Source organism: Panthera pardus, unplaced genomic scaffold, assembly GCF_024362965.1.
Source record: "Panthera pardus isolate Hobbes unplaced genomic scaffold, ASM2436296v1 HiC_scaffold_16, whole genome shotgun sequence".
Classification (NCBI taxonomy): Eukaryota; Metazoa; Chordata; class Mammalia; order Carnivora; family Felidae; genus Panthera; species Panthera pardus.
In genome coordinates this window covers 76648608-76665426 of record NW_026526721.1, presented here as the reverse complement: position 1 = coordinate 76665426, position 16819 = coordinate 76648608, and the positions used below count along the sequence as shown (strand labels likewise).

At 38.0% G+C, this 16819-nt stretch overlaps 1 protein-coding gene across 3 annotated transcripts in view; it reads left to right on the top strand.

The window, feature by feature from the left end:
• IL1RAP (interleukin 1 receptor accessory protein) overlaps positions 1 to 14518 on the top strand; it is a 136760-nt gene extending 122242 nt beyond the window's left edge. The window contains exons 11-12 of one of the 3 annotated variants that reach the window (XR_002084066.2): positions 8402 to 9348; positions 13368 to 14518. Coding sequence is in view for 2 of the 3 variants with exons in the window: in XM_019463509.2 (XP_019319054.1) it covers positions 8402 to 9120 (719 nt within the window). In the remaining variant the exon portion in view is untranslated. Of the gene's footprint in view, positions 1 to 1506; positions 4795 to 8401; positions 9701 to 13367 lie in introns of those variants that run through there. The other 2 variants (XM_019463509.2, XM_019463511.2) reach the window with 2 other exon arrangements.
• Positions 14519 to 16819: the final 2301 nt, after the last annotated feature.

Genomic DNA, 16819 nt, shown 5'->3' with positions numbered 1-16819 from the left:
TTCTGCAGCTGATGTGTCTCTCAGGATCATTTTGCCAGGAAATGATGACTCGACTGAATAGCTAAAGGACAAATTCCACTCATTTTAAGACTTAAAGTCCTAAATCACTTATTCATCCATTTATTCATTCATTCTGCCATTCAACAAATACTGATCACTTGGTGAAAAGTTATATAGAGGTATACAGTATAACAATGGCCCGCCAGTAGGGGTTGACAATCCTTTGAAGGATTCAAATTCCACAGTTATTCTTGCATCTTGCTTTGATGGTGGGTCCTTGTGAGCCACATCCTCTCTGCCACTCTTCTTCCTCTTTGCCTCTGGGTCTCTTTCCATGCGTATACATGGCCTGCCTCCAGCAATACTGCCTCAAGTACATAATTACTTATTCCTCAATTCTCCTCCAGACTGCACATGGAATTTTAATTGCAGGTATTTCCCCTTGGCCTCTGTACCTGTTGAAGGTGAAGGGGCAAAATGACTACTTAGGGGAGTATCGTAAGCCATGAAATAGCTTCCCACAACACTCGTGTATTCCCTGGACTTGGCTCCTACTTAAACTCCAGGTAAAGGATTATACAATCCTAGATAAACAGCCTTGAGGAGATGGATTATTCCCAAGAATTTAGTGACAGGAACTAATCAGAGCCCTTGATAACAGAATAGAATTACACTGAATTTCCATTTTCCCTGTTTCCTCTTCTTTTCTGACCTGAAGAAAGTATTTGCCTGCTAGTGAAGGCAGACACATTAGCTAGCAGCTGCTGAAACACACGGTTTCATAGTAATGATAGGAGTTTAAGGAGAAAGATCCAGGGACTAATTTAGACTCCAGAGCAGTGAGCAGAATAGAAGGCTGAGCTGAGAATGTGATGCCAGCCAAAATGCCATTCAGTTAGCTAGACTTTTTAAAGTTCCTATTCTAAGGACATAGACCAGTCTGAGTCAGGCAGGAGTCTGGCAACAGAGAAGGACTTTCAGAAAATGAACGTTCCTACTCTTGCTTTCCTGTGTTGGTGAGAAATGAATTTCCATGACTTTGTCTATGATGATTATCTTTTCAAACACCCACTGGCTTTAGAGAGAAGCCACATGGGGTATCGTTGGGGAGAAAGGGCTCAGGAGCTGATTTGACAGGGCTCAGGAGCTGATTTGACTGGGCTGCAGCATGCCACATGGTTTGAAGAAATCGATTTCTGTACAATTCATCTATTTCTCATAAAGCTTTTGAAGACCAAGGTCACAGAAGTATACTTGGCTTCATGCCTGTTAAGAATTCTTTTTTGGGGCGGAATATGTGCATATCGTTTTCAGTACCTTGGAGGAGTGTGGCATTTATTGGACAGAGTGAGTGGATCTAAGGATTAAGTTGTTGCAAATGTTCTTGGTAAAAGTTTCACCTCAACTCCCAGGCTGTTACCCCAAGATCCCTACACTTGCTCCCCAAGCCCCAGGCTTTGGGGAATTCTTGGCCAACACTAATCCCCATGGTGTTTTCTTTCTCAGTTGTCACAGATGAGACCTTGAGCTTCATTCAGAAAAGCAGACGCCTCCTGGTTGTCCTAAGCCCCAACTACGTGCTCCAGGGAACCCAAGCCCTCCTGGAGCTCAAGGCTGGCCTAGAAAACATGGCCTCTCGGGGCAACATCAACGTCATTTTAGTACAGTACAAAGCGGTGAAGGAGACGAAGGTGAAAGAGCTGAAGAGGGCTAAGACGGTGCTCACGGTCATTAAATGGAAAGGGGAGAAATCCAAGTATCCACAGGGCAGGTTCTGGAAGCAGCTGCAGGTGGCCATGCCAGTGAAGAAAAGCTCCAGGTGGTCTAGAAGTGGCGAGCAGGGTCTCTCCTATGCATCCTTGAAAAATGTATGAAAGGGACAATAACGAAATGGGTAAAAAGAACCAAGGGCACTCCAGGAAGGAAGAGAGTCCCCTTTCTTTGTTCCCAACATATTGTTTCACAGACAGAAAACAATTCTGTCCAAGCTTCCCCGGAGGGATAAATTCAGGGTGACTATGACTGGTCGTGGTGCTTCCTCAGGCAATACTAACGTTTAGAATGGCAGTGCCTCCAGTCCGTCCCCAGTGTCTGATGGCACTATGTTCTTTGCAGGCAAAGACTTAGTTGATGCGAATTTCCCCTCTCTGCCTCCTCCGTCCCTGTTGAACGTCTCCATTCCCTTTCTCACTCATGTTTTATCACCTTAACGTTGTGGAGCAGCCTTTGGCTGTGGATTTCAAGACCCCTTAAAGATAACTCAGCTGTTAACAAGGTCATTGCGAGTTTCCAAGTACTTTTCATTTTTACTCATCAGTTAAATAGAGAATGAAGGCCCACATTTGTTTTAGCTGAGGACGAGGAGCTCTTCGGCTCATTGTGTTGTGCAGCGTGCCCTCAAGGCCAGACAGGCACCCCTTTAGGACTATACAGAGCAGCAGCGTAACTGAAAGTGTTCCTTATGATGGTTTTAAAGGGCTCACCTGTGGTTTCTACTACATTCCTTGTGTCCTCCTTCTCAGGTCATTGATGTCCTATTTGTCAACTTGAAAAATATACCATACGTTTTTTTTGTTTGTTTGTTTTTTGTTTTTTATTTCAGTAAACTCCTGGATATCTGTAGGTCGACCCATATTTGTCACTCCATCTCCCCTGCCTATGGTACCTCCTATCAACCATTTAGAGTTTGCAGGTGGCCCCACCCTTGGCTTAGTCTGACAGGAAGCTTCTCCTAATGGTGCTAATAGAGAGTGAAATAACAGCAAAATGCTTTTAGGGCATTTGCTGGCTTGTGAGAAAAGCACAGAACAGGGTGTTCAGCAATTTGTCTTTTAATCTCAGCCTTGCTAATGTGAATATTAGGAAAGTGATTTCTCCTCACTCGCTTCTGTCTCCCATTGTAAAATGTGGACGTTAGACTCAGTGACCTTGAGAGTTGCTTTTAACATTAATATTCTAAGAGAATTAACTGGACCACCCAGTATTTTCGATATTTTATTCACTAGTACAGTTAATACATTCATGCTAAACAAGTCAGTGTCTTCCATGAAACTTGTTTTTTTATTTTAAATAAAATTATACTGTTACTAGGACTTGGAAAAGTGAAAACTAAGTCCAGAGTTTACAGAGTGGTGAATATACACACACACATACACACACACACACACACACACACACGCGCGCACAAACACGAGTTATAAATGTATGTATATCTACATTGTATATATATATATATATATATATACACATGGATTATATATGTGTATATATGTATGTATATATGTGTGTGTATACGTATGTATATATATGTGTATATATATATATATGCACACACATGTGTACACAAGCATGTGACTTTAAATAGCTATTGACACAATATTACAAACCACTGGAACTCTTGTCCAGTTTTTAAATTATGTTTTTACTGTAGTGCTTTTGTATCATGGTTTTCTGTACATCATTTGTAAATTCATAGTTCACAGAGTAGTAGTTGTTGTTAGTTCTTGCCTTCCCTAAATTAGTATAAATAACTTACTGCTGCTACATTTGGTATGGGTGCAGTGGAATCTGTTAGGCACAGAGCTTCTATGGTCACTGCTAGGCAGTGACCAGACTTCTGGAATTAACTGATCATCTACTTTGTCATAAGTACATACACACACTTAGAGACTAGGCTGTGGTAATCTCAGCATTCAGCTATTGGGGAGATAAATCTCTACTTGGCCTGTTGGGTAATAGAGAAAAGGAAAATAAAATACCTATAGAAAAGCATGAGTATCCTATGAAACACCATAATCCATAATTTAAGAGAACCCTTATCCCAGTGTTATGTTGATAACCAATTCTAAAACTATATCCTATGTTTAAGTGCCCTTCTGCAGCACTAAAGTACATAATAAATCATTTCTCTATAGTAAAGGTATTATTTTTAATTGAAGAAAAGAAAAACTTCATGAATTCTTGACTATAAAACTATGGTATAGAGTCATCCTTGGATCTTTTTTGTCTATTAATGCTTTTCTTTATTACAAACCACAATTACTCCTCCTGTTAACCTTCACCCACAAGACCAGGAGAGAGCTGACACTAGACAAGCTTTGAGTGTCAATTGCATGAGTTTTAGGTAATGGGGGACAGTCCCCTCACAGGTGGCCATTCTCTTGCCAACGCTGCATTCTTTCTGCACTTTCGGATTCAGTATTTATCCCAAGTGCTTTTGGGTACCCCTAGAAACTTCTTGATATTCTTTTTCATATTTATATACTGGTCTTTGATATGAAACTTTATCAAATGCAAAAATCGAAAGCATCTCAAATCTAAATGATATGTCTCATTCTCAGAAAATTGTGTTTTATAGTTTTTGTTTTGTTTATGTCCCCGAAGATACCCCATACAAAATTTTTGGGGTAGATGAGGAAATACAATTTTTGCTTCACTGTTTCAAAAAACCTTAATGGTTTTAGATATATGATACAAAGATCTTCTGCACCCAAGTTAACAAAGAACCATGACATATAAAATGTCTAATTACACAATCATATAAAATTTATTTAATTATCTTCTGTATTGTAACTTAGATGATTCCCTAGGATTCTAATAAAAAAACCACTCCATTGTATTGGGAAACAAAAGCATCATTCCATTTGCTAATTATCCACTTCTTTCCATAGGTTTTAATATTTTAAGATTATCTTATCTTTTTTATTTTATTCATAAACTTTTGTATTTTCCATTTTCCATTTGATTTGTAAATTTGTTTCTTTTAAAAATAAACCATTTATTTTCAGCTTTGAATTTTATTTTGTGCATGTGTTTTGTCTTTATTTTCATGTTTGGTCATAAGAAATGAGAATAAGAATTCATGATACACATAAAAAGAAATTTTAGAATTTACATTAGTTAAATTTCTCTGAGAGAAATCTGAGAAAAAATGAGAACTTTATATCAACATTGTTTTTACATGTAAATAAAACTTAAGTAAAATGAATTCTTCTAGTATACCAGGTTTGTGTGTGTGTGTGTATGTGTATGTGTGTGTGTGTGTGAGTGTGTGTGTGTGTGTGTGTGTGTGTGTGTGTGGAGACGGAGGAAGAATAGCAGAGCGGTAGAGAGAGAGAGAGAGAGAGAGAGAGCGAGCAATAGGCTAGATTATTTCAATAGTTTTTTTTTATTCACTGTTTATTTTAAAGTAAATAGAAGTTTTAAAATTTATTATTCATTTATAAATCCACATATTAAGGTGATTCTATGAAGTTACCATGAAGAATTGATTCAAATTAGGGGCGCCTGGGTGGCTCAGTCGGTTAAGCGTCCAACTTCGGCTCAGGTCATGATCTTGCGGTTTGTGAGCTCAAGCCCCGCATCGGGGTCTGTGCTGACAGTCAGCTTGGAGCCTGCTTTGGATTCTGTGTCTCCTTCTATCTCTGCCCCTCCCCCACTTGTGCACTCTCTCACTCTCTCTCTCTCTGTTTAGCAAAAATAAATAAATGTAAAAAAATTTTTTTAAAAAAGAATTGATTCAAAATCAATTAACATTAGTCCATACATTAGTTTAATATCACATTCACTAGACAGTGAATAATAATTTAACCAAAGTGATTAATTCAAATGTCTACCACATGTAGATATTTACACATAGGTATTTTTAACCCTGTAAGTTTGCTCTTATTATATGCATTTATAGATGGATGAACTCAGATTTAAATATATTAAGATAAAAACAGATAAATGGAGAAACAAGTATTTTTGGATTCAGATTCATCTTCCCAATTAGGTGGCTCACATCACCCCACTTTTTTTATTGCAATTTTTTTCAATGTTTATTTATTTTTGAGAGAGAGAGAGAGAGCATAAGCAGGGGAGGGGCAAAGAGAGAGAGGGAGACAGAATCTGAAACAGGCTCCAGGCTCTGAGCTGTCAACACAGAGCCGACGCAGGGCTCAAACTCATGGACCGCAAGATCATGACATAAGCCGAAGTCAGACTCTTAACTGACTGAGTCACCCAGGCGCCACCACTCCATTTTTTTTTACTACACTTCATATTTTAAGAAAGAGGGAGAGAAGTTTGCTGCCCTTGCATACACCAATAATCTAGCCAAATAACAAAATTATAGTCCTTGTTTTCTTCTAGGTGAATTGCAGGGAGATTGTGACTTTTAAAGGCCGGATATTCTACAGTATTGATGAATTCTAGATCAGAAAATGCGACCTCAAAATTAATTTAGCACTACACAAGAAATGTGGTCTCATCAGCCTATAGCCATACCCCACTGTTTGAGCCAAACAGAATAAACAATTTATGACTCCCTCTCCATGTAATATTCAGCATTAAAAAATAGTAACAATTCACATCCTCAACTGCAGTTTTTACAATATGGAAGACATTAAAATAAGTCATAAAGGAGGCAACTTTCTTCAAAGTACTGCCTCAAGGCCCCTAGGAATAGCCTAACCCCCATCTGATAAGCATCTTACATCCATTCTTCAATGTCTAGAATTCCACCAGACATTCCACCGTATTTGTTTCTTTAGCATTGCCCTGTCTCAAATGCAAATAAAAAAAAAAAGATAAAAAGCTAGAATCTTTCCTTACAGGATCTAGGACAGCATTTTATTTTCAACAGTGGTATCCCCATTGGACAGAACATTTTCCTAATATGACTATTTTGAAGTGAAACACACAATGTACACATGCGCACACACACAATTTGAGTGCACAAAGTTCTTTTTGGTTGATTATCTATCCACGTTGTCTTAAGGTTATATCGTATTTCTCATGAGATGAGAGAAGCAGATTTTCTACTTTTACATTCTCAGGTTTATGAAAGGCAGCTACACAGATTCTGAGTAGGGCTGGGATAAAGGAGTTTCCAAAAGACACACACACACATGCATGCACACACACACACACAGGCTTTGAAGATAAGTGAAAATTTAGACTTATCTTTTAAGATCAAAATAAAAATTCCCTAAAACTACTTTGCACTCTTGATAAAACTAGTTAAAAGGTCTTGAAAACTGAACACATGTCTCTTTCAATTACCCTTCAGGTTCATGTTAAATTTACTCATTGGAAAGAACTAAGCTAGTAAGGAGCACAGCTCCTTCATTCCATGTCAAACTGTAATGATCAAATTTACTGCAAACTTTCAGCTAGTCATCACAGGCTAGAAAGTCTCTCCATCCCTCTTTCATCTCTGGCCCCAAAAGGGGAGGTCCCCAAGCTCATGGTCTGTCTATATAGCACTTGTTTTCAGAATCATCAATGGCTGTGATTTACACATTTGGAAATCCTTTCCTTCAGGAAATCACATTGTTTAAGCCCTTAAATCTCATAATGAGCTAAGCACTACATTTATTTTGGGAATTTTCCATTGGAATCTGTCCAAACCCACCACAGTAACTATTAGAAGTTAATCCATTATCAGAAGTCTTTGATTGATTCCCACCCATTGTATATGTTGTTGCTCCTTTAATTGATTTTTAGTCCAATTCTTCATACATATACATGCAAAAAGGAAGGGAATTTTGTTTGATAACCAGGTCAATACTATGAACTGTCTGATGCTGTGTCCAAAAATTTTAAGAACCAAGAGATATAACTGTGTGGATTTTAGGAGATGGCAATTCCCTATTGCTCTTTGCTGATAAGACTAAGTCTGACACCTTATGTTCAGTCCTATTCCAGGTACTATTCTCAGGAAACACGTATATGAACTGAATATTATTCAGAGGAACAGGATAAAAGTGGTGAAAGAGACTTGAAAGCATGTCTTATGGGGGATAATACAAAACTTCCAAAGCTGATCTAAATCTAAAGATGAGAAAAAATACAATGAGATTTTTATTTTTTTATTTTTATTTTTTTAATATTTATTTATTTTTGAGAGAGAGAGAGAGGGAGTTGGAGAGGGGCAGAGAGAGACGGAGACACAAAATCTGAAGCAGGCTACAGGCTCTGAGCTGTTGGCACAGAGCCTGATGCGGGGCTTGAACTGACGAGCTATGAGATCATGACCTGAGCGAAGTTGGACGTTTAACTGACTGAGCTACCCGGGCACCCCAAGCAGTGAGATTTTTAGAGATTTGAAGGTATTAGATCTAAGACTACCAGATAAAAGTGGCACGGAAGAATATTTTTTAAAAAAATAATTTACAAATAGCTGAAATTAGCTGCTTTTAGAGGTGGTAAATTTTCTCATCCCTGAAGGTAGCAGGAACTTAGCAATCATTGATATGAGTAATGTAGAAGATTCATTTGCTGGGCAGATTATTTAACGCTGAGAACCTATGTTCCTGAGTGTTTATTTATTGCCTCTCCTTTGTAGGATGGACAATGATGAACTCCAGTTTATATAAGTTTTCACTAGGCATTGTCCTATCTTTCCATTTTCCTATAGATACAGTGGAAGCAGTTTTTGACTTCATTCAGAGAAGCCGAAGGATGATTGTTGTCCTGAGCCCAGACTATGTGACAGAAAAAAGTATCAGCATGCTGGAGTTTAAACTGGGTATCATGTGCCAGAACTCCATTTCCACCAAGCTCATTGTGGTTGAGTACCGCCCCCTTGAGCATCCACACCCAAGCATCCTGCAGCTGAAGGAATCCGTGTCTTTTGTGAGCTGGAAGGGAGAAAAGTCCAAACACTCTGGCTCTAAATTCTGGAAGGCCTTGCGGTTGGCTCTTCCCCTGAGAAGTCTGAGTGCCAGCTCTGGCTGGAACGAAAGCTGTTCTTCTCAGTCTGACATCAGTCTGGACCATGTTCAAAGGAGGAGAAGTCGTTTGAAAGAGCCCCCAGAACTCCAGGGCTCAGGGAGGGCTGCAGGCACCTCTTCAGCCCCAGATACAATGTCCAAGCACAGAGGGAAGCCCTCTGCAGCCTGTCGCTGCTGTGTCACCTACTGTGAAGGAGAGAGTCACCTCAGGAGCAAGAGCCGGGCAGAGATTCATACCCAGCCCCAGTGGGAGACACACCTGTGTAAGCCTGTTCCCCAAGAATCAGAAACTCAATGGATACAAAATGGCACCAGATTGGAACCCCCTGCTCCCCAGATCTCAGCCCTTGCTCTTCACCATTTCACGGATTTATCCAATAACAATGACTTTTATATCCTATAATTACCGTATGGTGGGTGGTGGCTGCTATCCATACCAGCCCTCTTTGTGTCATGAACCTATGGGAATAACTGACATTTTTATCATCTAGTGGACTACCAGACTGTGTCCCCTTTATTGATTTTTAAAAACTATTTATTTCTAGGAGACAAAAAGACCTGAGGACCTGAATCCAGAATTATTGCCTCTTTAATGGCCTCAGAAGAGCACACTCTTCTTGGGCCCTAGAAGGTCAGTATGTGAAACTTGCCTAGAGTCTGATCCTCTATCTTGCCCAATAGTTTCAAACTGAGCAAAGAATTTAAGTGTGTTTCCTCTGAGTTTGTTGATCCACCTCACGTTATGAGTCAGTCAGGTGTACTTGGGCAACGACACTTACAGGGTATGCATATCCCAAGGGAGCATTGTGGAGTTGGTTCAGGTGGAAGCTGTAAGACTCAGCTCTACAGAAAACCTATAGCACATTTTCCCTGGAAGAACCAAACACGCTCACACAGGGATACATGGTGTTCTGTCATTGTAAACTAGTGCTCTCTAAACTGCCTAAAGTTGTTAGTGTCAATAAAGTTCTATTTTTATGTGATTTAATTTGTACTAACAAGTTTTTACCTGTCTCTCTCCCCTCTTCTTTTTATGGCTTTTGAACTCATACCAGAAGAATATTCCACTTTAGGAAACCTAGGCTTGGTTTAGGTACTAGGAAAGTCTGAGGTGCCTCTTTAGCTGCTTTCTCATGTGTACGAGAGGAAATCTGGGAAAGGACAGAAAGCGAGTGAGAAAATGTTCCAAATGAAATGGAAGTTTACACAAAATCTCATTATTTTTAGAACTGACAGCTGAAAGATTCAGATTGTTAGGGATTTATTGTAGCATTTGGTATATGAATCCCTTCTCATTCAAGTTTCTGAGAAGAGATAGTCAATTCAAGTGCCTACAGGAATCAGAAAGTAAGAAAAAAGGAAAAAGGGACCAGATAATACATATGCTGTCCATCTAAGACTCATGTTTATAGGGACATACGTATAGATACATATTCCTTTACTTGAAACATTTTGACACAATCATAAAAGGCACATGACATTTGATCTCCCAGTGAGGGAGATAATAGAGATGATTGGGCCAGTGGGTAACTGAAGAGTAGTATTTCTTAAAAAAGGAGCAACGTCTACTCAGCTCCATCACAATATTTGTCACTCAGCCCCATTGTTGGCAGATTGTTGAATTTTTCAAAAGAATCTAAAAATTAATATTTGTAAGTAGTCTCCCAATTATGGGATGGCGAAAGAAAGAAAGAAAGAAAGAAAGAAAGAAAGAAAGAAAGAAAGAAAGAACCAATCAAAATGCATGAACATGTATTCAGCCTAAGGGCCACTAGTTTGTAATTTCAGAACAAAAGTATTAATCCAAAGAGTATATATCTGAATGGGGATTCAAGTGTCCCTGGCAATAGTAAGACTGGAGAACACAGGCTGGCCCTAAGGACATGATGGGAGACTTCTATTCTGTCCCCAAATCAAAAACACCTGAATCCTCAAAATAAGGATTCAAAATAGTGATCTGACTTAACACTCCATCAGAGGAGAAAAAGCTGGAAAATAGTTCCTTCCATCCACTCTGGTGGGAGAATAGAGGCTCCCTGTCTGGTGACTTTAACTGTAAGACAACCAGAAACACAATCTGCTACCCTGAACAGGAGCTGAGTGAAAAGAGCAAACGACCACACCAGACATGAGCAGTCACCTTCGATACATTAATGCTGGCTGCTTGTGAGCTATGACCCAATGAGTGTCAGCCTTTCTCAGTCACTAATAGTGAGGGATGGGAAAGAAGCCAGATGTTTATTCCACTACTGCACTTGGAGAGAAAAGCAGAAAATCCCTTCTCTGTTCTAACAAACTATTAGATCCTTTTTCCTGTTGAAAGAAAAGATATGGGAATAAGGACTCCCCAGGGGAAATGTGACTCATCATGGAACTTGGAATTAAGAAATGACAGGTCATCCTACCTACCTGAATATCCAACAGAAAATGATTGAGCACAGTCCATATTCTATATTCATTTCTTCTTAAAGGAGATTAATCCATCCTTGATGGATGTTCAAGGATCTTCACTTGGAAGACAGCAGTTTATCTTCCAATGTGTTAAAAGGTGGTGGGGGGGGGGGGGTAATGTAAGTTGCTCCAAATCCTAAAAAGGGAGAGAATGCTTTTACCCATAATCTTATTCCTTATTAGCTCAATGTCCCAAATACAAAATATCTTCACAAAATTTGAGAAATTACTTTTGTTATTTATGAATTATTTTTTTAGTGAAAAAAAATAAAGGATGAATGGCAAAGACATGGAAATTAAACATGATTTCTTATGAATGAGTAGCTACATAATTGTGTTCTCAAAAGCAAAGTTAGCTCTGGTGAGTATCAATTTCCATTAACAATATAAAGACAATGCAAGCAGTATAAAGTCATAGCTTTTGGCATTAGCTATACAAGGGTCAGAAAGATAATGGACCATACTTTTACTGTATGAAGAAAGGCTAAGAGGTTATGTTATTAGCCTCTGACCCAACATGCCATACTTGAATATAATATTCGGTGTCAAATACTTCAATGAGGCAAATGATAAGAAAATTTCCTTGTGGGTCATGCATATTCATAATTGACATGATATGATTGCAAGTTAAATGTATATCATTTACATAGCAATATTGCCTATTTAGGAGCAGGAGTTTTAAGTCAAGTAGAGATGAATGTGTGTATTGCTTCTCTCCTAATTATCTGTTTGACCATGGGCTCTATGGGCCTCAATCTCCTACTTAGTAAAATGGAGATCATATTATTAACCTCACTGGGTTTTGTGGGCATTAAATGATATAATGCATGTAAGTGCATAGCACAGTGCCTGGCATATTATAAGTGCTTGATAAGTGTTGGCCAGTACTATACCCATAATGGAATCATGCTCATGGTTGCAGAAACTTACATTTGCATAATGGGTTATGGTTTACAAATTGATTTCACATGCATCACTTATCTTTCTTCCTTCATTTTTTTTTTTTTTTTTTTTTTTTACTCTCCCAAAATGCACAAAAGCAGTACAAAGCAGGCACACATTATTTAGGATAAGTGATTTTCCTAGTGACACTCAGCCAATTAGCAATATGGTTAGGCCTCTAATCTAGGCTTCTGACACCTGATCTAGTGCCAATTCTGGAACTTTTCCTATAAGATTCATGTGGAAGTATTTCTAATTGTAACTATTTAATATGGACCATTATACATTCAAATCAACAAGTCAGTTAATGTAAAGCCACAAAAAGCTAATTAAATGTCATATCAAGTGTCTGATGTGTCATCTGGCCTTGTCATATTATGATTTTATAGAATTTCATTTTTTTCTATTTTAACATTTGTTTAAGAATTTAAAAAATAGAATCATTTTTTTGTGTCTTCTAGACTCTATGATCAGGTTATAATTTTTCTCTCAAAATAAATTATTTGTATTTGTCTTAATGGAAAATAAAATGTATCCACCTTATACCTTGAAAAACAAATTTAATCTTTTAGCAGCTGTGATTTACACTGTGAGTTCCAATTATCATTTCTTATAACTAATAAGAATCCTAGTGATAATGTGTACACTTCTAGTTTGAAAATTTGAAGTGACTGGTAAACTAAAGTGCATGAAAAAGACATCAATAATAAATTGACCTGGGTATAAAGATATAAGAATGCAGAATGATAATCAGTCCCTATGGCAATGATTTCAAACTTTTGTGTGTCTAAAGATCATTTGGGAGGCATCTTAAGATGAAGATCCCAGGATGGGCCCCTCCCTTAGAGGAGTTGATTTATTGGGTCCTGGGCATTGTCTAGAGGTCTATGTTTTAATATTGTGCCCTTGATAATTCAGGTATTCCATGGGTCAACTATCAACTACTACCTATGAGAGTTCTTTCAAACCCTTTCCATAGCTTTTATTTTATTATTCAGGTTATAAGAGGAGAAAAGCTTTATGAGAGTCTGGTCCAGTACTTCTTAAAGTGTGTTCCTTGATGCATCCATATTGGAACCATTTGGGGTTCATGCATGAAAATGCATATTTCTTGACCCATCCAAGATTAACTAAATTAGGATCTCTAGAGTGGGGCAGATTTGCACTTGAAATAAACTTTCCAGGTGATTCTAATGCACAAAAAGTCTAAGAACCATTAATTTGTATCTCTCTTTAACTCCTCTTTTACCCTTGTAGGCTCCGATTTTCTCCAGCCAAGGAAGACTACAAATCATCCTTTAAACAAGGTGTTTGCAGGCAATAGATGAAAATATAGGGCATGTTTAGCCCTTGGAGTTGCCTTGGCACAAGAAGACAATTAAATAGAGGAGCAGTTAGTGCAGTGTATTTCTAATATACGAAACATCAAACACTGACATCTGGAATCTGGTAGGATTGCTGTAATCATCACATGTATTAATCAGATTCAGATAAGCTACATTGTGCTAACAAAGAACTCCAACATTTCAGTAGCTTTATATCACAAGACTCATTTCTTCTTTATGCTATATGTCCAGATACGGGCTTACATTTCTGTAGTTCTGCCATCTGAAATGTGTGGCTTCCTGCTGTTCTGAACTTCTAAATATGACACTTATTACTCTCACTTACAATCCACTGGCCAAAACTAGCTGTGAGTGCTGATCCAGTCATAGAGAAGGCTGGAAAATGCATTCTTCCTGGGTTCCTGGGAAGAGAAAAATGAAATGGAACTTGGTGAACAAAAAGCACTGTCTTAGCCTAAGAATGAGATATTGAGATTGCCTGAAGAGGCAAGAGAACTACATACGGAGTTATGTTAAATACCTTGATAATGAAGGAATGGAAGGACTTTCCTGCCAACACCCCACCTCAGCTTGCCAAGGTGTCAGGTCAGGTAGTTGTGAAAAAAGAGTATACGAAAATGAATACGCCTTGTCCATAATTTTCCCTAAGGAAAGTTACAGAAGGAATGCATAATAATGATTACAGCTTCTGATTAAGGAAAAGGATTCTTAAAAATTGGCAAGTTTCTGTATTTGGTTAATTTCCATTCGGTGGCTTTAGGTAGTTTTCTAAGAATGTGATGCTCAAACCATCTGCCAATGAGCCATTTCATTTTTGAATATCCAGGGAGTCTCAGAAGGATTGAAGACATTTAGAACACAGCAGAGCATGTAACACGGTCATTAGAAAGTCTCCCTTGATCTATTTATCTAAAGAGCTAAATGGGGAATTCAAACTGAACATGCTAGAGCTCAGACGAAGGAAGAGATAAACGTTGTTGTGGGTATTATGAAGTCGGCCGCCATCTATGCATCTGCTCTATGATTTGGATTCTTTGTATTAAAGATATGAATTTTTATGACTTCTCTAATGTTGTGCAGTATCATTTGGTCATGAAGAAATCTCTCTTTGTGCTTAAGGAGCCTAAATCCATACTAACAAGTTACAATGCTGAACAAAGAAAAAGTTTGATTGCTTAGTATAGCGAGGAGATTATGGACATACTCAAAATTCTTTAGAGGATAATTGACAAAGGTTTTCTCCTGGATAATACAAAACACTTAAATATTTAAGTAGAAAAAAATGGCTCTTTGAAATGGCCTCATAGAAAGAAAGCAGGAAGATTCCAACTCTGAACTCAGAACATGAGCTATTTTTTTAAGTTTTTTGTGTGTGTTTGTTTGTTTGTTTATTTATTGAGAGAGAGAGTGCAAAAGCAGGAGAGGGACAGAGGGAGGGAAAGAGAGAGCATTCCAAGCAGGCTCTGCACTGTCTGTAGAACAGTGAACCGGAACTCACAAACTGCGAGATCATGACCTAAGCCAAAATCAAGAGTCAGATGTTTAACTGACTGAGCCACCCAGGTGCCTCATGAGCTATTTTTATCCTACTCTAGGTGACAGAAATTTTAATATTCTATGCTTTATTGAAAAAAAAAGATCAAAGTTGATATGTATTTATTTTTCATTTAAGACACAAAGCCATGCATAACAACTTGTTACTTTTGTCAAAAACTATGGTACATGCTTGCAGTTAATTTATAATTCAATGTTTCAAAACACCTCAGGCAAGTGGTTCTTTTAAAGAATTGCACAGGGGCGCCTGGGTGGCTCAGTCAGTTGGGCGTCTGATTCTTGATATCCACTCAGGCTGTGATCTCCTGGTCATTAGATGCAGCCCAGCATCTGGTTCCACGCTGAGTGGGGAGTCAGTTTAGGATTCTCTCTCTTCCTCTCTCTCTGCCTCCCTCTCCCCGCCTGTGCACGCATGCTCTTTCTCTCTTTCAAAATAAATAAATAAGCATTTTAAAAAAAATGCACATATTTGGGGCCTACCTCAGACTATTAAATCTCCCAAAATGACTTAGATGTATACTCTTATAAAGTATGCATTAAGTACCTTTTTAATGTCTGCAAATGTTTCAGTAAAAAATTAGTAATAACATAAATTTGGACAAAAAGAAAGGTATAAGCAAATCCCGATCTTTTAGACAATGTATTTTTTTCTTAGAGTAAAACTTGTTTCATTGCCAAATACTGAGGTTTGAGTCCTTTATTTTCATATCTTGTTATGAAATTACATAAAATATGAGAAAAACAAAATGTAGTTAAAATTATGAAAATAATCAATGTAGTTTAATCAACTGCAATTTATTTTTTAATTGTTTAACGTTTATTTATTTTTGAGAGGCAGAGAGAGACAGCGTGAGTGTGGGAGGGGCAGAAAGAGGGAGACACAGAATCCGAAGCAGGCCCCATGCTCTGAGCTGTCAGCACAGAGCCCATCGCGGGGCTCGAACGCAGAGTGCAAGATCATGACACTTAACTGAGCGAAGTCAGACACTTAACTGACTGAGCCACCCAGGTGCCCCATTAAACAACTGCAATTAGCCAAAGGCTGGAACCCTAGTATTCATTACATCCATATCATCGGTCATCTACAATAGGACAGTGTGTTCAAGGTATAACAACTTGGCTGTTGGCAAAGACAATTAAATGACTTCTAAGAAGAACCAAAGGATAAAAGGGAGAATAAGCGGACCTATTCACTAATTTACAAACCTCAGGACTGCAATGTAAAAGGGAAGGGAGATCGGTAACAATTCCCAAATACCAGATGGACAGCTAAAATGTGGAGTTAGTGTCAGAGTTTAGGGAGGAAAGTTGAATGATTATTTTTATAAATAAGAGCCTTGGATATAGTGGAATCAGGAGACCTGAACTGGAGTGCCAGTTCTCCTATTTACTGTGTGCCTTTCAGACACTTTTGCTCTCAAGTTTTCAATTTCCTCATATATTATAGGAGTATAGTATATCCACCTCAGTAGATTGATGTAAGGGTAAAATTATATAGTAAATGTGAACCTCTAACATCTATAAATTACATGCTTGGAGTGGTATTATTATTATTATTATTATTATTATTATTATTATTATTACTATTCTATAAAAGAAAGTTGGGGAAAAGGAAGAGGCTCAAGAGAAAGTTCTTAACCTGCTGAATACTGTGGTACTTTCCAGACCAGATAGTTGAACTGTAATCTTTCATATCTAAAAATGAAAGAATAAACAATACAATTTTGTATGGCTCTAAGTGTTGAAGACTACCAAAAAAAAAAAAATCAGACTCTGAAAAAGTAAAAAGTTAAAAAAAGTTGCATTTTT